Source organism: Raphanus sativus, chromosome 8, assembly GCF_000801105.2.
Source record: "Raphanus sativus cultivar WK10039 chromosome 8, ASM80110v3, whole genome shotgun sequence".
Lineage (NCBI taxonomy): Eukaryota > Viridiplantae > Streptophyta > Magnoliopsida > Brassicales > Brassicaceae > Raphanus > Raphanus sativus.
This window is the reverse complement of record NC_079518.1, coordinates 13407557-13430249: the sequence shown is the minus strand read 5'-3', so window position 1 is coordinate 13430249 and position 22693 is coordinate 13407557. Positions and strand designations below refer to the sequence as shown.

General features: G+C 33.9%; 3 protein-coding genes across 4 annotated transcripts; 2 read left to right on the top strand and 1 right to left on the bottom strand.

Moving 5' to 3' along the window:
* Positions 1-2442: 2442 nt before the first annotated feature.
* Positions 2443-4507, top strand: LOC108818853 (protein RGF1 INDUCIBLE TRANSCRIPTION FACTOR 1). Its single transcript, XM_018591799.2, has 4 exons — positions 2443-2731; positions 3061-3258; positions 3355-3573; positions 3930-4507. The coding sequence occupies exons 1-4, from the start codon at positions 2669-2671 to the stop codon at positions 4122-4124; spliced, it is 675 nt and encodes a 224-aa protein (XP_018447301.1). The 5' UTR covers positions 2443-2668; the 3' UTR covers positions 4125-4507.
* Positions 4508-15644: 11137 nt separating this feature from the next.
* Positions 15645-16827, top strand: LOC108822829 (uncharacterized). Its single transcript, XM_018596011.2, has 3 exons — positions 15645-16154; positions 16225-16397; positions 16479-16827. The coding sequence occupies exons 1-3, from the start codon at positions 15684-15686 to the stop codon at positions 16582-16584; spliced, it is 750 nt and encodes a 249-aa protein (XP_018451513.2). The 5' UTR covers positions 15645-15683; the 3' UTR covers positions 16585-16827.
* Positions 16828-17008: 181 nt separating this feature from the next.
* Positions 17009-19181, bottom strand: LOC108822827 (AT-hook motif nuclear-localized protein 13). Of its 2 annotated transcripts, none has more exons than XM_056992541.1 (5): positions 18359-19181; positions 18191-18246; positions 17967-18098; positions 17721-17882; positions 17009-17636 (listed from the first exon to the last, which is right to left on the bottom strand). In XM_056992541.1, exons 1-5 carry the CDS (start codon positions 18987-18989, stop codon positions 17292-17294), a joined length of 1326 nt encoding a protein of 441 aa, XP_056848521.1. In that variant the 5' UTR covers positions 18990-19181; the 3' UTR covers positions 17009-17291. The 2 variants fall into 2 exon arrangements, with proteins under 2 accessions (XP_056848521.1, XP_018451512.1); XM_018596010.2 differs by having other exon boundaries at positions 18335-19180.
* Between the last annotated feature and the right edge of the window lie 3512 nt (positions 19182-22693).

Below are 22693 nucleotides of genomic sequence, written 5' to 3'. Positions count from 1 at the left end.
AGGAAGAAATAGAGGTGGGTTGGAGCAATTTCATCTCTAAATGCTATTGTAGAAGTGAAAATAGCAATGAGTTGGAAATGCTCTTATAATCAAAATAGGATTTCCTTTTCAAGTGATGTATACTGGAATAGTTAGTACTGACTTTGCTATGTTTATGTACCTAATTAAATGGGAACAACAACCAAACGAAAGCACTACTAAACAAACGAGTGTGTTATTATATAATCACCCATCTTTTGACCTAAATTTCTGCATTAATCTCCTCTTTATAAATTAACCATATTAAAATGTTATAAACAAGTACACATGCATTAGGTTAATATGTCCAATTGATGAGCCGCTTATTGCTCGCTACAAAAGCTAAACCAATGGAATCTAATTATATAATCCATCTTCTTATTATAAAAACATAAACACCAATAATATAACAGCGAAGTAAAGTGCGATTCACACTCGTTCCAACTCATTCTTATGCAGATACACTAATTTAAAAATAACATAATTCCGAAATTATTTGTAATTTTTGTTATCTTATAAACTCTGTTTTTCCCAACTGTTATGCTATTTGACTATTTTCGGATCAAAGTGAATATATCACTGATGTTATATTAAAAATACTTTTGACACGAAAAGAGTTTTCGTTAGTTGGTTGTGTACTGAGATGGATTAATTGTTTAAACAAATTAAACTATTAAATGTAAAAATATATCACATATATTTTTTTGTCAACATTACACATATTTTATATTCAGGTATTTAAAGATACAAATGAGAGACCACCTGATAGAAGGAGAAAGAAAAATATGGGATTTAAAAAAAACAAAGTATAATGGGATTGTAAAGGATAGAGATGAGATGTCAAGCTACAATAATGGAGCAATAGTTTTCTCCACTTGGCTAATATTTGACATGAAAACACTAACTTTCCCAAATAACTTTTTTTCTAAGTCCATATTAATAACGAAAGGAAATTTCTTATTTCATACATAAATGCTTAATGTATAACCAACAACTAGATCATTACCCGCTCTACCGAGCGGGAGTCATTTTGTTTTTATCTACTAAATGTTGTACTAATGTATTTAAATAAGCAATTTGTTTAATTACTAAATTTGATTTTTAAATTTTATGATAACGTAAAGTAGATTTTTTCTGTATTATTTAAAATATATAGTGCTATATATTTTGTATTTTCAACATTTATCATACAAAACTTACATTGGGGTATTATTTATATGAAAATATGCATAACATAATATATTTATATAGTATATAAACATATGCACACCCGCACGGGTTTTATTTTTAAAATGTATTCTATATTGTTTAGTTTTATGTGGTATTGAGTTTGTATAATTCAATTTTGTGTTTAAAGAACAATATCAAAAATGTCTTTCGTATGTAAAAATAACATTTTGCAAGCGCGAGTTGTGTCTTTTTATTGTAACACAAATTTTATATAAAACTTATGTTTTTTGTACATTACAAAATTTAATTTTTTAAAATAATTATTATGTAATTTCAAAGTGAATTTTATCTCCGAGGTCTAATATATTTTGTGTGTAATGGTTCAAAGCATTTTCGATATATATTATATTTCAGTTTGGTTTGTTTTTAGTATTATTGTATAAGTATAATACTATACAATATTACTATATTCTATACAATATATGAAGCTATGTGTTATTTGTTTTAGAAAGTAGATTAGGCCCAACGTAGTTATAAGAATAGTCATATCTTTATGTATGTGTTTATGACTTATCTACCTAATGTTATTCGTACTAATATAATTAATATGGCCAATGAAAGTATACTGATCAATTTAAAATGAATTGTATAGGGTAATTATAGAACGATTAATATTTTTAGTATTCTTATTATATATCTTATTTAAATCGACATTTAATAAATGTAAAAATCATATATGGAATATGGACAAAAAGAAGAACTGTATTTAAGGAAATATATAAATTCAAAGTTAGACTATAGTACGTATTATATATAAATAATGAAACATTTAATTTAAATATATGAGGTCCACTTTTAAAAATCCACTTGTAATGTTCCTGTTTTAATAAGATAGATAGTGATGTGCTGTAAGGCTATGTAACGGAAAGGAATATATGAAGATAAGTCTCATATTATGACGAGCATATTTCAAAAATACAAAAATACATAACAAAGTACGAAAAATAAATTTTAAAATACAGTGGTCTCTGAAAATGATCCTGACAACCAAAATATCCTTTAATAGTTATATAGAACTTAAAATCTTAGTTGGGTATATCATTGTAAGATATTCTTAGTAATATTGTTATGTTCAAGATAATATCATAAAGGATATGGGAAAATACTTTTCCTCATATTGGCATACTTTTCTTCTTTTTTCATATTGGCATAATTTTAAAAGTAATTATAATATATTAGCTTTTAAGAAAATAGATAATTGAAAACAAGAAGGAAAGGCGAAGGAGGTTTTGGTTGGTCGACTTTGCTAAGATAAGAGAGAGACTGTCTTCTCTCCTTCCTCATTCTTCTCTCTCTCTCTCTAAAACCTTCTCTGCAACAAAACTCCTCACTTTCTCTCTCTCTCTCTCTATATATATATATAGAAAAAGTTCGAAGCTTCACTCGAAAAAGACTTTGTCTTTTAGGTTTCTTAACGAAAATGGCGATCGAGGATCAGGAGAATACCATCCGAGAAATCAAGACTAAGAACAGAAGAATCATGGTACTTTTAAACAAAACCCTCTTTCTAGTTTTATATTGCCACCTCGTGTTTATCTTCTCTCTGTTCTCCAAATGTGCAATGTTTTGTCTTTTTAGGTTTAGTAAGTTTCTCATTTATTTCAATATTTTGTCTGGGTTTTGTGATTTTTATTTGAAAATGGCTAAAAGTAATCGCCTTTTAGAAAAAATAAACTGTTAAATGGTTCATCGGTTAAGTGCTCTGCTTAAGAGAGATGTTGAAAACAGAGATATGTTTAAATATAAACCAAACAGTTATGTAATTTTTTTTTTGAAATAAATAATCAAAATTGAATATTGGTATTGGTGTAGGGAGCTGGTGGACCGGAGGAGGAAGATAACAGGCAGCCGCCATGGCTGAAACCTCTGCTTCAAGAGAAATTTTTTGGTCATTGCAAGTTTCATGTAGACTCTCACAAGAGTGAATGCAATATGTACTGCTTAGACTGTACCAACGGTCCGCTTTGCTCTCTCTGTCTTGCCCATCACAAGAATCATCACACCATTCAGGTACGCTTTTGTGATAATTCAAATTATTTATTTTTTTAAAAAGAAAAATGTTTTTCTTTGTTGAGGTTTTGAATATGTCCTGATTGGTTTTGGCAGATAAGGAGGTCTTCATATCATGATGTTATAAGGGTGAATGAGATACAGAAGCATATTGATATATCAGGGATCCAAACTTATGTGATCAATAGTGCTAAAGTCATCTTCTTGAACGAGAGGCCACAGCCTAGGCCAGGGAAAGGTGTGACCAATACCTGCAAGGTTTGCTATCGTAGCCTCGTCGATGATAGCTTCCGCTTCTGCTCTCTCGGCTGCAAGGTACTTTTTCATCTTTTTCATTTTTGTTAAAGTCAAAAAGAAGAAATTTAGGTATAGAGTACACACTTGTTTCTAAAACAAGAAACTTCTGGGTAACATTTTAACAGTTTCACCAACCATTTCATTGCCTTTTTGAGTGAAAAGATGAAAACTTTTTGGAATGGGTCATCTTCAAATTTGGTTTATTATTTACTGTTTCACCTAACGTTTCCAAGCATTAGTTTTTCTTGTTTAGTCTTGTCCAGAAAAAGAACAAAACTTTTGATATAGGTCAGATTAGTCTAGTTCATTTCTTTCTCATTATCATTCTCTGATAAACTTTAATTTTTATGTGTGTTTTGGGAAATGCAACCAAGATTGCTGGATCTTCTAGAGGATATGAAAAGGGAAGGAAGAACCTTGTGGTGGAATCAGATGATTCAAGTAGCAGCATTGGAATTGGGAAGAACATTCAGAGTTTCGGCCCATCAACACCTCCACTTACTGCATCTAGTCATTGCAGAATCGCCAAGCGAAGAAAGGGAATCCCTCACCGGTCTCCAATGGGATAAAAGACAGAAGATGCAAAAGTGTTAAAAAGCCAATACAGAAGCTCATTCACCAGTTTCTTGATCTATAAGATTACACACAAAGGTTTAGCTAAGACAGAAGCCTTTGTCTCTTATCTTTTTATATACCAAGGTATGGTCTTTCGTCTGTGTTAGGTGAAGAAAAGGCCATATAGGTTTTGTCGTACTAATGGTAAAAGTCTGTGAATATGTAATGTGCTTTGTATATTTATGTGATGCATAAAGGGTAGAAAGGTAAATATAGGGCTTTGAAGGGGGTAAAAGTGGGAATAAAACAAAATTAGTTTTTGGTTGTAAATTTGGTTTGGTTAGGTGCATACATGCATCTGGAATAACAAAATAAGTAATGAGATTCCTTGCCTTTATATTCGCTCGTTTCTATAGTTTGAAAAGTATTTTGTCTGTTTAAAATTTAATGTTTGAAAATTTCAAAATCTATAAACGTTTTATTAATTCTCATGGGACATTGTGTTGGAGAGCAATTGGTGTGGAAGGTGAGACTTTGCTTTCTCTTTTAACTTTCTTGAGAAGAGAACCATTTGAAAAACGGAATCAGCATATGAGAGAGAAGACAAGAAACAGAATGCATACCACAATGGTCCGTCAACCCAGTGACCTCCGATATGAAAAAAAAAAAACTATTCACTAGAACCAAACGTGGTCCAGCAATTCACTAGAACGAAGAATTTCTCTCCGACGAACTTGCAAATGATCTCAACAACAACATCAATGGCAGAAATCAGCACAATCCTCTTAGACCATCTCCAATGTATTTTGTTATTTTCACCTCTAAAATAAAGAAATTCTTTCTACAAAAAAAATAAAATAGAGAAACTCTATAATAGAATTGTATATGTTCTAACGTATTTCTCTAAAATAACAATATCTATTTTATAGAGTAGAAAATCGAATAATGCTATTTCTTCCCCTATAAACAGAGGAAAAAATAGAGATCTCTATTATAGAGAAAAAAATAGAGGTGAGTTGGAATAATTTCACTTTTAAATGCTATTAGAAATGAAAATAGTAATGAATTAGAGATGCTCTTAAACTGTTTTCCATCTTTTTGTATTACGAAGTTTACAATGACCGGACACTAAACCATCCCAAAATGTATCAAATTTAGTAAACCAATTCAGTATGGTGTAACTTTTTTAGTCCAACAGAATTAAGATCAATGTTGAAGTAAATATTTAGACAAGTGAAAAATAAAAGAGATTAGAATCGTCTGTTGAAATAGAAAATAATACAAAGTTCTTAGAAATTAATAAAAAAAATTAGTTTTTCAATATCAGGAAAATGGATTTTGTATATAAAAGAAAAAAGAAATAAAAATATTAGCAAATGTGTTTAGTATTTCAGATCAGCAGTAATTTGCAGTATAAGGCAAAGAAATACAACATTCTGTAATGTGTCGTGGTTAGATATAGTTAGGGATGGAACAGATCCAGATATCCAAGAAATTTGAGGTATTCAGATCCGGATTCAAATTCGTTGGATCCGTGGATTTAATATTTATATCCGGATTCGAAAAATAGTTAATAAAATAAAAATATGAATTTTAAAATATGAAAATTTTAACATAACATAATAAAATATTTATACAAAGTTTATAAATATAAATATAATATTTAGAAATTAAAATATAGAATTATTAAACTAGTTTTATGAATAAATATTAATATATCAATATAATTATTAATAAAATTAAAAAGTTCATATATTTTATAAATACGGATCCGGATCCAAATATCTAGACCTAAAATTATGATATTCGGATTTGGATTTGGTTTTGACGAATCCTTGATTTTACTATCCGGATTCGGATCCGAACGTCCCCGAATATCCTAATTTCGAGCGCATCCAGAACGGATCTTATATCGAATCCGGATCTCGGATAATAAGTCCCAGCCTAGATATAGTTGTCCTCTTTCCTTAATAATTCTCATGTTGTTCTATATTCTGAATTTATATATAGTGTCATCATTTAATTTTTTTTTTAATATTTGGGTTGGACAAATTAACCGTAAATATGATTGTTCATTTGTCCTTCTGGAAAAAGAGATAGTTTACGGACCAACATGGTGAGACTTAAACTTTTATTTTTATATGTGATGCTTAATATTTACGAGTTGATCATAAACTTAATTTCTATTTACTTTATAATGTGGTGACTGACTCAATAAACAATATGGGAAAATGTAAAAATGTAAACAGTTTCATATCTTTCATTCTTGTTTTCAATATTAGTTTGTGTCTTAGGGCATCTCCAACCCTACTCCATTTTCTACTCCAAACATTATTTTGGAGTAAAATCTTCTCCAACCCCACTTTATTTTCAACTCCAAAATGTCTCCAACCCCACTTTATTTTCAACTCCAAAATGGAGTAATGGCTAAGATTACTCCATTTATAGAGTAATCTTACACATTACTCCATTTTGGAGTTGAACTTTTTTTATTTATGAAATGGTCCTTTAAACTTTTAATCTTTTTATTTCTTACTTAAACAATATTTTAAAATAACATAAAAACAAGATATTTTAATATTTTAATAATTTAATACAAAATGCATAACATAATTACAAACATAAATAATATAAAATAAAAATAACATAAAATAAGTGATTTAATAATCTGGCAAATCGAAGTTGTAAGAGAAACTCCACTTCCAGATGTCGAAACTGCAGAAGATGAAAATGTCTGATTTCAAAAAAAAATTGCTCGATTTAGGAATATCAAAGAAAGAAGCTCATTTTTCATTACGAAATGCATTAGTTGATCATTTGTGGAAAAAATATTCTAATGCTCATTATTGAACTAATTTATATATTATTAGAATATTAATAATATATTATTGAAAAGTTAGGGAAGTTCAAAAAAAATCTTAATATTAGAATATATATTCCTTTTAAAACATAATCTTAAATATCATAATATATATATATCAAGCGATATTCTCAGATGATCAAAACTAACTTAGATAACATAACATAAACTGAATTTTATTTAATGAACTAAACGTACTTTAAAACTAACATTACTGAGTGTTTTACAATTGTTTTTCATGATAATTTTATACAAATATTAAATTAGATTAACAATTTTTTTATTTTTATCAAAGTACATAATTAAAAATATCTTTAAATTTTAATAATTATATTATTTTTTTATTATATACCATTATTTCTCAAACAGAATTTAACAAAAAAAACTGGGTATTTATTTTTAGGAAGTAAATTAATATAAAATATTTTCTTAAAAAATTCACAGAATTTTTTTGGGAATTTATTTTAAATATTAAATAATATATTTTAAAAATTAATCTTAAGCAAGATAACATTTATTAGAAAATGAAACTAAACTTTTATTATAAGTCTATTTCAATCAAATAATTACAGACATATTTTTAAATATTATAAATCAATATTTTTAGCGAACTATTGATATTATACTTGTTCATTATCAAAACTTCTTTTGTGTAATCTTTAGTTTGATTTTAAGTTTTAATTTATATTTGTACTATCCAATGTCTCCTTAATAAGAATACCTGATAACCTGCATTCCTGTGTTTAAAATTATTAAAATAGTTTTCAATTTATCATTTATACATAAAAATATATAAATGACTTAAAATTTACAAATATTTTAATTATATTCTAAATATTGAAATCTGTTTATTAACTTTCGAAACTATATTGGTTATGTTCTTCTATGCAGCTTTCTACTCATCACTTTAGTTTTTTTCTTATTGTATTTTAAATCAACATCAAATAAAAAAAATGAAAATATATTTACATATCGTAGATGAAGAACCAAACTCGTGCATCGAATAAAACTGATCTCATTCGGTTTAGTTAGAATAAAAATATATGTATTTCAATTAAAGAAATATAACTAAGTCAATATACCAATAAAATGAATAAATGGGCCAATCCAATATTTTACACCCAAATAAATAATCTAATTATAAGAATAATTATAGTAATAACAACAAAAAGTAGATGCTATATAATATACCCAAATAATAATTTAACTGACTAGACACTGTATATCTAAAATCACATGTCTAATTTAATTAAAAATATTATTATACAAAATAATAAATAGAAATCATAAAACAATTTAAAATTTAAAATAAAAATGTAATCAATTATTATGATATATTTATTTCGTTGATATTTATAGCTGTGCACGAGCACAGAAAAATCATCTTGTAGTGATATATAGAATGATCAATGCAAAACATAAGCAGATGCAACTAAAATTCCTACATCATATAGTATTTCTCATAAGAAGAGAGATAACAAAATGTGTTGGACCCATCACACCAAATGTGAATGGCAAATGCAAACAAGGCCGATCATTCCAATCTATCTTTAGTTTAACGATTTGCATATTTTGTGTAGTGAGACTGCTAACATATTTTTCTTATGCTCGGTTTGCATAAGTCTAACAAACATATAGCCATATTTTCATCTCATATATCTTTGACGGAGGAATAAGAAAAAGTGGGAAATTAATATATGATTAGAAGGTCGAGGCAGGAGGAGCATCAATTGTTAAGAAGAGATTATTGGTTGCCTTTACTTCTCCACCGTGGTGGTCACCAAGCTTTTGCTTCATGGTGTCAAAGGAAACACTTACATAAATAGAGAGTAATTAAAGAAATTGATGAAGAAAATATGGTGAATAATACTTTGAGAGGCGGTAAGCATCTGTTTCCGACTTTTCATAACAAAATACATTTTTGGTCACTATTTTAAAATCTATCGGTAGTTCGGTGGATTAGAGAAAATGGGCATTTAAATCTCTAACTATGTAAAATCAGCACTTTTAATATCCAACTATCATTTGCACAAATTTATTCCTGAAATTATTGTTGACTATGAAAAATTTGACATTAAAAGTCAAAATTAGTTATTACATGAGTTATAGTTAGAAAAATCGATCGGTTTGACATTTGAAAACCCATAAATTCTTATAATAAATTATGTAAGATGATAGAAGAGATTTTCGTCGAGTTCAGATAATTTTTGATGATATAAAGAACATTCTAGTGAGAATATAAAACTTTTGACACTGAAAATAAAGAATATGATTCCTTTTTTAACAATAATATTTGCTTGTTCTCTCTCGGAATCACTCAGATTGCATCGATTTTAAAGATTTCTAGGTTTTTGAAAGCCAAATCAATATTTTATTTAATTAGAATTCATTTTTTGTGTAATAATTAATTTTGACTTTTTAATGTCTGATTTTGCGCAGTTAATAATAACTTCGGGATTAAATATACGTAAAAAATAATTGGATATTAAAAGTACTGATTTCAAATAGTTGAGGATTTAAAAACTCATTTTCCCCCGTAGTTTGTTGATTAAATTAGCTTTTGTTCCGTTTAAAATAACCAGTTCAAAACTACTTGATATTCCCTTATTTTTGTTGTATTTTGCAGCCCATAATATTTCTAAGGTTTTCAGGACCGTGCTCCAAACGAACCTAGAGCTTAAAGGGGTGTGGCAATGTACCCCGACTTAAACTATTTTTCTCCCATGAAAATTAGTACTAAACTATCTTCTTTTTTTTTGACCTCAGTACTAAACTATCTAAATACTCACGTAAGCTCAATATTAGTTACCAGAACCTGGTTATGTGCCCCATACCGAAAACAATCTTCCGTCTGCCCCTGACGTAATATTTTGACGAGGATTGTGGTAATAAAGGTGAAATAATTTTAGACATTAAGGTGAACTAGAGTTCCAGTCACTAACGTATCTGAAGTTCATTAAGAATGATGTTATAAATTTTTGGAAGGAAAGAAACAAAATGTTTAACCCGTTAATGTTTATATTTCTTTGGATCTTTTGTTATTTTTAGTGTCATCAGTCTTATCAAGTAGTGAGTTGAGTGAAGTTGTTTCTATTTTCGGTGGTTACGTACAGTAACCATATTTTTATAAGACAATTGCCTTTAATAATGTGAAACAAAATGACAAAACTTTCTAGTTTCAAAAAAGAAAAAATGACAAAACTAAAATACCGTATTGTAATTATATACTCTTATATACTGACAATAAAAAAGAACCCTATCTTATCAAACAAGAAAATTTGCCACTTGTAGGTTGTAACCGTAGTGAATAATGATCTTCTAGATTTGGAGATAAAAACAAGATAAATGAAATATAAAGTTGTGTGATCGTGATATCATTCACATATCAAAATCATATTTCCCAAGTGCATGCATCAGACATGCTTTATGAACATGAACTTAGCTTAGTGGTAGTATCATAGTGATAATTGTACAATAGACAAGAATTATTCGTCATATCTATCGTTGATAGAGACTAATCATTGTGTCTTCTCAGACATTAGATTTCATCACATCGTTAATCAAACTGTATTTTGATGATGTGTATGTTTCTGGCGCGCCAATGGTATTCGATATACTGAGGATACAATGGTTTCGTAATTCTGGGTGCATCTCACAGTGTCCATCCAAGAGTTAAATGTCCTAGACTCACCAGCTCCCGCCACCTCCTCCACGTGTCACTAAGAGAGCAGTTTATTATTCTATCTTTTAGAATATGAAATCAAGAATATAGAAAACACTTCTTATTAGCTTAAGAAAATCTCTCAAAACTTAAGCCCTCACAAGTTCTATAATCTCTCACACATAAGTTCATGGCATACCTCACCATCTTCTTATATAGATTCTAAAACTTCCTAAAACATAACAATAGAAGTTTTTCCTTTTCTCCTAATCTTAACTTTTTAGTTTTGCTTAGTCTTCAAGTTATCTCCATGTTTATCTTCAAGTTTAACTCCAACAATCTCCCCTTTAAACTTGAAGTCTCCATGATCCACAACTTGAACTCCTACGAGCTCCCTCATCTCTTTAAACTTCAGTCTTCCCAATGCTTTGGTTAATATATCGGCCTTTTGAAGATTTCCAGCAACATGTTCAACCAACACCTGATCATTGTCGATGCATTCACGGATGAAGTGATAGCGTTTGTGAATATGCTTACTACGCCCATGGAACACCGGATTTTTTGTCAAAGCGATTGCAGACTTGTTATCTATCCGAATAACTACCTTCTCATTTGGTTTCTCCATTATCTCTGCAAGTAGCTCTTGTAACCATATAGCTTGTTTTGCCGCTTCAGTTGCTGCCATGAACTCGGCTTCGCAGGAGGATAAAGCCACAGTTTCTTTCTTTTGCGAGCACCAAGTTATAGGACAGTTGTTAAGATAAAACATATGACCAGTAGTGCTTCTTCCATCATCTTCATCGACATTATGGCTACTGTCACTGTATCCCACGAGTGTTGCTCTGTCTGAACGCTTAAAGTCAAGTCCATATCCACTTGTTCCCTTCACATACCGTAAGATCTGTTTCAAAGCAGACTCGTGAGACTTCTTTGGTTGATGCATGTACCTGCTCAAGACGCCAACTGAGTATGCGAGATCAGGTCTCGTATGAACAAGATATCGTAAGCAACCTATCATACGTCGGTACTCTTTCTCGTCTACATCTTCTTCCTCTTGTGCTTTTGAAAGCTTCAAGCCTGCATCCATTGGTGACTGTGTTGCATTGCACTCGCTCATGCCGCTTTGCTCTAATATCTTCTTGGCATAAGCCTCCTGTTTCATCGCGATGCCACCATTATATTGTAGGACTTCAATACCAAGATAGTATGTTAGTAGTCCGAGATCACTCATCTCAAACATCTTTGACATACTCGTTTTGAACTCGACTATCAACTCCAGCTTAGAACCTGTGATCAATAAGTCATCAACGTATACAGCCACTATCAGGAGGTGCCCATTCTTCTTCTTTCGATACAAGGATGGTTCCTTTGTGCATTTATCAAATCTCAACTCGCCTAAAGCTCTGTTTAGCTTCTCGTTCCAAGCTCTTGGTGCTTGTTTCAGGCCATACAAAGCCTTCTTGAGTTTGTATACTTTCTTTTCGCTTCCTTGAATCACATATCCTTCTGGTTGACTAACATATACATCTTCTTTTAGATCTCCATGCAAGAAAGCTGTCTTGACGTCGAGATGGTGAACTTCCCAACCATTAGATGCTGCCAATGCTATGATAAAGCGTACTGTTTCGATTCGAGCAACTGGGGCGAAGACCTCTTCATAGTCTATCCCATGTCTTTGGATATATCCCTTAGCGACTAACCTTGACTTGTATTTGTTGATTGTTCCGTCTGAGTTTCTTTTTATCTTAAAGATCCATTTTAGCCCTATAGCTTTAGCTCCAGGAGGTAGATCAACCAGATCCCAAGTCTTGTTTTTAATAATTGCATTGATCTCATCATCGCAAGCATCCCTCCATATTTTCTCTTCTATTGCTTCCTCATAGTCGTATGGTTCCTCATTCAGTAGTAGCAACAATCGTTCACCCTCAACCTCTGATAGATATACATAGTCCTCCAAGTATCCTGGTGGTTTTCTCATTCTTGTCGATCTTCTGACCTCTGTTTGTGGTTGCTCTGCTTCAAGGTACTCTGTTTCTGACTCAGGGTTGAAAACAGAGTCTCTCTGTTCATCATCTTCTTCATCATTAGATTTATCAGTCTCTGATTTCTCGTCGATGTTGTCTTCTTTATCATCTTCTTCTTTGTCGCACAATCCATTGTTGCCGTGCGTTCCAAACTTTATTTCAAACATACCAGGCTCGTGCTCAGCCTCACTTGACACATTACTCCATGGCCAACCTTTGCTTTCATCGAACACTACGTCTCTACTCACTACCAACTTCTTCGTGTTTGGATTGTATAATCTGTAAGCTTTTGACCCTGGTTCTGTTCCTAAATGAACAAGCATTCTTGTCCTATCATCCAATTTCCGAAGGAGATGACTGTCAACTTTTGCATATCCAACACAGCCGAAGACTCTAATGTGTTCGATATTTGGCTTCCGTCCTTTGAGAGCTTCGTATGGAGTCTGAGATTTCAGTACCTTTGTTGAGACTCGGTTAATGAGGTAGGTAGAGTGTCTGATTCCTTCTCCCCATAGATGATTTGGAACACTCATATGCTTGAGAATGCTTCTAGTCATCTCGAGAAGGGTTCTGTTACGACGCTCTACTACTCCATTTTGTTGGGGTGAGTACGGAGCAGTTAGATGCCGCGTTATGCCTGAGCTTTCACAAAACGCTTTGAACTCATTAGACGTGAATTCGCCTCCTCTATCTGTTCTTAGAACTTTGATCCTTTTCTTTGTTTCTGCTTCAACTACAGCTTTGAACGATTTGAACTTGTTAAAAGCTTCTCCCTTTTCTTTCAAAAGAATTGACCACATGTATCTAGAATAGTCATCAATAAGCACAAAGATATATCTGTTCTGTCCAGCTGTAGGTGGCGTTATAGGTCCACACAAGTCGGCGTGAATGAGTTCTAATGCTTCCGTAGCTCGATAGATTGTTGCACTCGGGAATGGATGTCTAGTTTGCTTCCCAAGTAGACATGAAGTGCACGTTTCAGTCTCGATGTTTAAGGCTGGTAAGCCTATCACAAGGTCTTCTCTAATCATAGCTTTCATAGAGTTCACTCCAATGTGTCCCAAACGAGCATGCCATCTTGTGGATTCTGATATCGTTGTTAGTTGCAGGCACTTGGTGTCGACAATATCCATCAAAACTTTGTAGAGACGGTTTCTTGATCTCTTGGCTTGCACAATGAGCTTCCCATCCTTATCATGAAGTGTCAGAGTCTCTTCCTTCATACGAATTTCACATCCTGATTCTGTAGCCTGACCTAAACTTATGATGTTGCTTTTAAGCTCTGGTATGAAGTAGACATCAGCAAGTATCTTCTTCTCTCCGTTTGGACTGATGAACAAGATTACTCCTTTTCCTTTGATATCAATTCTCGAGTCGTCTCCAAATCTTACCTTTCCAGTTATAGTGTCATCAATGCTCTTAAAGTACTCACGTCTTCCTGTCATATGGTTGCTAGCCCCATTGTCTAGGTACCATATTCTGTCATTGTTGCTCTCGAACTCCTTTGGCTTTATGTTCTTCTCATTAAGATAAACTACTTCATTCATGAGAAGTTTGTCTGCTTCCTGTGTATCATCGGCTTTATTCTCGTTCTCGTATGCTTCTTGTAGCTTCAGTATACGATCAGGGCAACTGGATGCAAAGTGTCCAGTCTTATCACACCTAAAGCATGTGATTTTTGATATATCAAACTCTCCTCGGTAGTAGTTTCTTCCACGACCTCGGCCTCTTCCATAGAATCCTCTGCCTCGTCCCCTGTTTCTGTATTCTCCATCTCGGTAGGATTGAGACTGAGATTCTGAGTTTGCATACATGAGTTTATTTTGCTCACTGTGTCCATCTTCTTCGTCATCTTTAATACGTTCCTCATAAGCTTTTAGACGACCAACCATGTCTTCGAATGTAGTTGTCTTTAGGTCAAGTAGTTGCTCAATGGAAGCCACTATATGAATGTATTTTTTTCTTGGGAGACTCTTGAGAAACTTCTTAACTATCTTAGTTTCCTCTATGGTTTCGCCTAATGCTGCTGACTTTGCGGTGATTGTCGATAGCTTGCCGACGAAGTCATCGATGGATTCAGTTTCTTTCATCTTTAATCTATCAAACTCTTCTGACAGAGTCATAAGCCTTGCTTCACGAACTCTATCTGCTCCTAGATGTCGTCCCTTCACAGCTTCCCATACTTTCTTTGCGGTTACCAATTCTCCAATTTGCAGTACGAGTGCCTCTGGTAATGATTGGAGTAGGAATCCGATGGCCAGGTCATTCTTCTCCTTCTCTGCGTTTTCTTCTTCAATAGTTTCCCAGACCCCATGAATCTTAAGAAGATTTTTCATTCGAATTGCCCAGAATGTGTAGTTGCTTGATGTTAACATTGGACATGATATCGATGAAACCCCTTCTTTAGGTTTCTTCGGAACTGTTGTAATATCTCCCATCTCTCACGAGTTCTGGTCTCAGAATTTTGATGCTCTGATACCAATTATTATTCTATCTTTTAGAATATGAAATCAAGAATATAGAAAACACTTCTTATTAGCTTAAGAAAATCTCTCAAAACTTAAGCCCTCACAAGTTCTATAATCTCTCACACATAAGTTCATGGCATACCTCACCATCTTCTTATATAGATTCTAAAACTTCCTAAAACATAACAATAGAAGTTTTTCCTTTTCTCCTAATCTTAACTTTTTAGTTTTGCTTAGTCTTCAAGTTATCTCCATGTTTATCTTCAAGTTTAACTCCAACACAGTTAATCTCGTGAGCCTTCACGTGCCACACGCATCTGATATTCTCCCCCCCACCCCATTTTGTGGTCATCGCATCGGACGGCTAAGAAATATCCAAACTTTAAGTCCATCATACGAAAGAGATGACGTGGCGAGATATTAGGGCGAGATCGTGAAGTAAATAAAAGTCGAAAGATCCAACGGTGGATGCGAAACACAAGTCAGATGATTAACGAATCTATATATACCAAGAGATGGATTTAACCGGAAGATCGAAAAAAAAAGAAGCTGAATACAGAATGACATCTCTTTTAATGAGAACCGGTTCGATGCCGGTTCATCAAACCCGGTTTATTCCATCGAGGAAGGCGACGACGACGACGATCTCCCGCCACAACTCCGTCGAATCGTTATCCAAATACGGCGGCGATAGATTCTCCGCCGGAAAGATCTCGATCGACGGGATGCGGAGGGTGTTATCGGAGAGAATGTCGAAGAGCGTCGCGTCAAAGCCTTCGCCGGCGAAAATTCCGGAGGAGGACGACGAAATTAGGTTTGCCGACGGCTGGGGATCGTTGATCTGGAAGGAGAGCGGTGTTCCCGCGGAGGAGAAAGGAGTTTCCGGTGGTGGCGGTGGATCTGGTTACAGCGGCGGGAAGGGAGACGGTTACGGCGATAGGAGAAAGATCGGTGATTACTATCGAGAGATGTTGAAGACTAACCCTAACAGCTCGCTTCTTCTGATGAACTACGGCAAGTTCTTGTACGAGGTAACGTGTGGATCAAGAAAACGAAAGAGATTAGGTTTTTTTTCAAAGTATTGATGTTGATGTTGTGTAGGTGGAGAAAGATGCAGAGGGAGCAGAGGAGTACTACGGGAGAGCGATACTTGTGAGTCCCGGTGATGGTGAAGCGTTGTCAATGTATGGGAAGTTGATATGGGAGACGAAGAGGGATGAGAAGAGAGCTCGTGGTTACTTTGACCGAGCTGTGATTGCTTCTCCTGATGATTGGTATTGGTTATATAGATTATTGATCACTTTTGGTAATCCCCAATTCAAAATGTAAAGGGTTTTGTTTTGTGACTTTTGCAGTATGGTTATGGGATCATACGCACATTTCATGTGGGAAGCAGAGGATGAGGATGATGAAGAAGAAGACTTGATGGTTGCATCACCAGCTTTGGTTTCTGCGGTTTAGCAAAGTTAAAAGACTTAACACGTAGAAGAAGAGTAATGGAGACTCTTGAGTATATGAAATCAACCACCTTCACCCGTATTTTGACTATTTTCTAACTGTTTTTGTTTTACTTAGCGCTATGTAATAGTAACCTGAAGAGCAATGAACATATATGTATATGTGTGACTAAAAATGAATGTAATTATTATATATCTAATAGATAATAAAAAAGAGCTTTTGTAAAAAGCTTTTGTATTATAAAAAGGTTTGATCTTTTGATGTATGGCAGAGAGATAAGTCAATTCTTCATCAGAATTTTATGTTCCATGGAGTTTGTGTAGGAATGTTTTGGTTTGTGCTAAAACATAGGAATCAGAGAGTTCTATTACTATAAGTCCAACAGTTCTTTTTCCTCTTCGTTTTAATGAAGATTTTGGGTGCTATCTTCTCTTTAAACATTGCATTAATGTAAAAAAAAGAAAGAAGTCTTTCTGATCACCACAATCAAAAGTAACTAAGAGAAACAAACTAAAAATGATGAACTGAAACCCTACTTAACATCTCTCTGTTTATCTAAAACCAAAATTAAATTGTGGAGAAGTAGGAGGAAGAAGAAGACGAGAGAGTAAAGAAAGCTCAATCTACTTTATGGATAATTCTGATTGGAGAGATGTGTAAAACGAACAGAGAAGCAAACCCGGCCAGCACGAGAGCCACGGACCATCTGCTTATTGAGGATTGTGGCCAGGCCAGAGGTGGTGATGGTACATCTGCTGCTGCTGCATAGGTGGCATTTGGTGAAGTTGTTGCGGTGTCGAGTTTCCAAACAGTCCATGATGATTGTTGTTGTTGTTGTTATTACCACGGTGCAAAGGAGAGTTACTTTCGTTTTCCTCTGATGACTCGCTTGAATGTTGCTGTCCCTGAGACCGAGGGCTTCCTTGTCCTCCTCCTCCACCTCCACCAAAGGTCAACATATTAGCTGGTGCTGAAGCTGGCTCGGGAGTATTCTGAACACGCCCTGCGCTTTGTTTCTGTTTCTTCCCATCTGGTACAAAGCTTCCAACAACAACCTATAAACACCACCACCCACCAGTTTCAAATTCAGTATCTTTAAGATCAAATTGAGTATAAAAGTTTGAGAATTTAGAGTAAACCTGGACTTGTGATCCAGCTACAAGCATTCCAGCAACACAACCACCCACAACCTGACCATCTGGTCTAGCAAGCGATACACTTAAGCTACCAGTTTTGGTCACAGTACCATTACTCTCAGTATTCAAGAAAGAACCTGACATAGAAATGATCTCATATGGACCCTGCAAATACAAAAAAAACAGCTCAATACAGATAAAACTCCAGTTCTCAAATAAGACAGACCAAAGGGGCATGAAATGATATACCTCAAACTTAACAGTTCCATTAGGATTGTTCCCTTGACGAAGCATCACAGTAGACACGGCTCCTGTAGCTGAGAGAATACAGATCGCGCGTGGCCCCTGTTGCGTGAACGCCACTACCTTCATAGCTATGTCCTGACATAAGTTCAACCCAAAAGGAACACACATAAGCAAAATTCCGACACAAAGATTAAAGATGTACTACACAAAAAAGACACAAACATTACCTCTCCAGTTTTGACCTCAATGACATGAGGTGTAAACCCAACTCCACCTGTTCCTCCTGCACCACCAGACAAAAACACACTAAAAATCGAGAATTGTAGAGACAGTGAAAAAGTGTGTTTCAGATCGAGTTTCAGACACAGTACCTAAAGCGTCGAGCTGCTTCTTACCGGAGCCAGGAGGACGACCTCTGTTCCTTTTAGCAGGCGGATCGGAAGAATTCGCATTCCCTCCTCCTCCTCCTCCGCCGCTATCTCCACCACCACCACCACCACCACCCTCCGTACCACCACCGTACGAATTAGAAGCAGGCGATGTAGGAGCCAGAGCGAGACCAATGTTGTTACCACCACCACCATCAGGAGCATACTTCCTCGGCCTTCCTCTCTTCTTCTTCGCCTGCTGCTCGATCCCGAATCGCATCGGCTGCTGCTGGGTCGCCGCGGCGGCGACGGCGGCGGAGGAAGGCGATCCCTCGAATCCGAGAGATTCAAGCGTCTTCTGATCAATCTGATGCTGCGGCTGAGGTTGATGATGGTGAGGATGCTGCTGCTGGTGATGCTGGGGTTGGGGTTGATGCGGTGAGAGAGCGCCGAAAGGTAAGCGGTGGTGCATCGCCTGAGATGTGGATGTGGGACCCATTAACGCTGCTGCGGCGGCTGCAGCGGCGGCGTTAGGGTTTCGATTGTAGGAGCCCATTAGGAACCCAGGCGGTGGTTGAAGCTGCTGCTGTTGTTGCTGTTGTTGGTGCTGTTGTTGGTGTTGTTGTTGGTGTTGTTGGTGGAGTTCTCTAGAATCCATCGAAGAAGGTTTGGTGTTAGAGAAAGTAAAGGAAGAAACTTTCTTCTCTTTGTTAAATTTAGGGGTAATAATTTTTCTCGTGAGACCCAGTTTTTTTTTTTTTCTGTTTCGCGAATTCCGAGAAAAATGACGAGAAAGGGGAGGTTTTTGAGTTTTATGCGAAAGCGTGTGAGCTAGCTAACACCAGAGATATATTATAGAGAGAGCGAGACCGAGACGATCTGTGTATTTTATTTATATTTTTTTGTTGATTTGATTATAAATTAATTAAAATTAAATCTAAGGAACCAATCTTTGTTATAGAGGTTTTACTCTTTAGGGGATTTTGTTTAACTTTTATTCTTAATTTTAGTGAAAATAAATCAAAACATAACTTGGTGAGGATTTAGTTTGTGAATGTACAAGAACATTTCCAATGTATTATTCAAACTTTTCTTTAAATTAAGTAATTATATAATATAATTGAATTATTTTTCTAATTTATTATATTTTGGAATGAATATTAAAAAGTTAAATAAAAACATATTTAATTCCATTTCTGATATAATTCTTGTAACGCCCCGACCCGCCCACGGCTAATGGGCCACCCACGCCCGCTCTCTCGGCCCGTGGGCCCCATCCCATCCGACGGTCGGTCGTTAATTTTCCAAGGCTCGAAATCATTATTTACTGACCCTGCAATCACCACCCGACCTTTCCCCGTGCTTTGGCCTCACTTACACGGTATCGCGAATCACTTCCCGATAGGTCACCCATCCTTTCACTACTCCAGCCCAAGCACGCTTAACTCTGGAGTTCTAAACTGATGTGTGACGGAAAAGGTAAGTCAACTTTGGTGATATAGGTAGCCAAATCAATTCTCTTAAGCCTTTTCATATATCACAACTCGGGATGTTACAATTCACCCCCTCTCAAAGAACGCAACGCCCTCGTTGCGCTCCACGACAGGTCTCAAGACGCCTCTCAGGTCATAACTGAGATGGCTAACCAGCTCTGATACCACTTGTAACGCCCCGACCCGCCCACGGCTAATGGGCCACCCACGCCCGCTCTCTCGGCCCGTGGGCCCCATCCCATCCGACGGTCGGTCGTTAATTTTCCAAGGCTCGAAATCATTATTTAGTGACCCTGCAATCATCACCCGACCTTTCCCCGTGCTTTGGCCTCACTTACACGGTATCGCGAATCACTTCCCGATAGGTCACCCATCCTTTCACTACTCCAGCCCAAGCACGCTTAACTCTGGAGTTCTAAACTGATGTGTGACGGAAAAGGTAAGTCAACTTTGGTGATATATGTAGCCAAATCAATTCTCTTAAGCCTTTTCATATATCACAACTCGGGATGTTACAATTCTATTATATAGGATAAAATCAAGGGGAATAGAGAAAAATTTACTTCAAATTTCATTTTAGATTGGAAAATAAAGTGAAGTTGAAGTGGAATTAAATCTATATTATTAAAGTTGAAGTACATTTTGGAGATGTTTGGAAACAAGTATAGTATTCTAAATGAAAGTTGTTTGGAAACATGAATAGCACTATTACATTAATTGTATTTCCATATTTTATTAGCTTAATAATTTTATTAATTATATTACCTTAACGTTAATACACATCATTAATTATATTACCATAATAATAATAGTGCAGATTTTTATTTATTAGTTAATCAATATAGATTTTGTGCCAATTATAAAATCAAAAATGTAAACAACTAAGTTTTATATATGGTTAAATGTTCGATTTAGTAAAAACAATTATTTTAGTTTCAACGGTGGAAAATAACGTAATCAAAAATATTATTCAAAGCCATGTTTTTATGAATAAAATAATAATTTAAATAAAAAATAAAAATGTGTTACATTTATTGTCACTTAATTTTTCATTTAATATAATTATTTTACTAAATAAACAGTTTTTATCAGTTTATAAAATCAGTTAGGCATGAAAATCTATACTATTAAAACATAATACTTCTTATGAATATGGTCCTGACTTTTCCAATTAATTACAAATATTATATGTACCTTTTCGCCGTCATTATTTGCAACCAATAAAAGTCATTATTTTGCAATTACATTAAATAGTATTTAATAATTTAGTTCTTGCCATTTTTTAAAATTTTGTTTTTTAAATATTTACGCCATATCTTTCCAAGAATATTTCACGTTATTAATTATTTGAAAGTATTTATTAAATGAAAACTCAAAATAAAATCAAGTTGAAATAACAAATGATTAAATCAACAAAATCATAATACGGGTCTCAATTATCTCAACTTCTTAAAAAATAGTTTCATTGAAAATAAAAACTAAATCACATAAACTAAATTTAATAAAATTATAGAAAATATTTTGAAACGTACAAATAAAATTTTTAATACAGAGAGGGTTGAAGATATAAAATATTTTATTTAAATTAAAAAAAAGGAGTGTAAATAAGTTGAACTTCGAGTTCAATAAATAAAATCATATTACGGATTAGAATTATCTAGAGTCTTCAAAAATTTAGTCATATTTAAAATAACAAAAATAATTCATAAAAATTTAATATATATAATTTATCAAAAATTATTATTTTTATTACATAAATAATTTTTCCAACAAAAAATATACCCGCCCTTTTTAAGGGGCGGGTCAAAATCTAGTAGTACATTACAAGTGAAGTTGAAGTAGAAAATAAATTTCATTTTTTTTGTTCAAAAAAAAAGTGAAGTTGAAGATAGAGAGGTTGTCTTAAATGATGATGTCCAGTCCATTTACACTTTGCAGTTGTAATGTACTCTTTGGATTTGGTGTCCTCCTTTTACTCTATTCTTATTTTTTTCCTGGTCAAACTATTTCAATTTCTTTTTGTTTTTTCTCACATAACTTGCATTGTTGCATTGAATGAACCGAGTTTGTTATTGGAAGAGACACCTAAATAAGAATGCGACATTGAAGTTGAATGTTAGGAAGGTTTTATCATGTTAGTAGAGTAGACTCAAAACTCAAGAGAGCGATCAGTCAAGATTCTTGACTCAAGAAGAAAATAACAAAACCATTTATCAGTTATTAAAATAAAAACAATTGCACAGGAAGTAACAAGAGAATAATGTCTATATTTTTTTAAAAGAAATATCATGTAAAGTATAGATTTTGGATTGACTGTGTTTTGGAATCTGAATAAACATGGGTTTGTACTTTGATGTGTCAGAGTTTTTAAGTATAACTGTATTTAAGTATATGCTTCATCAGATCTTAAATACAATCACTACTGAAAATGACATCAGCTTATTTTGACCATTATGTCCTTCTCTTGCCTCATCATTTTAAGAAAAAAAATTGTATTTAGAGAAATGTGTATATACTAATGCTATATAGATTCCAAATTAATTGATGAACTCTTAATTGATAACCTGAAATCACTAACTTTTAATTAAAATATGATAACTTTTAATTGATAACTCTTAATTGCCCAATTAAAATATGTACTGGAATGCAAAACTAATATTGGCACCCAATATATATTAACTGAGGCCTGAGCAAATACAGGATATCCAGATTGGTTTTCTGTAAATGAACAAAGGTGTACCTTTCAACATTTAATTTTCATAGAAACCAACTTTGGTTATGTAAGAAAGTAATCGAACCCACTCTACCATGTTATATCCACTCTTCTCCCATACCTGTCACGAGATTATTCGAATTCGCCGGTTAATTC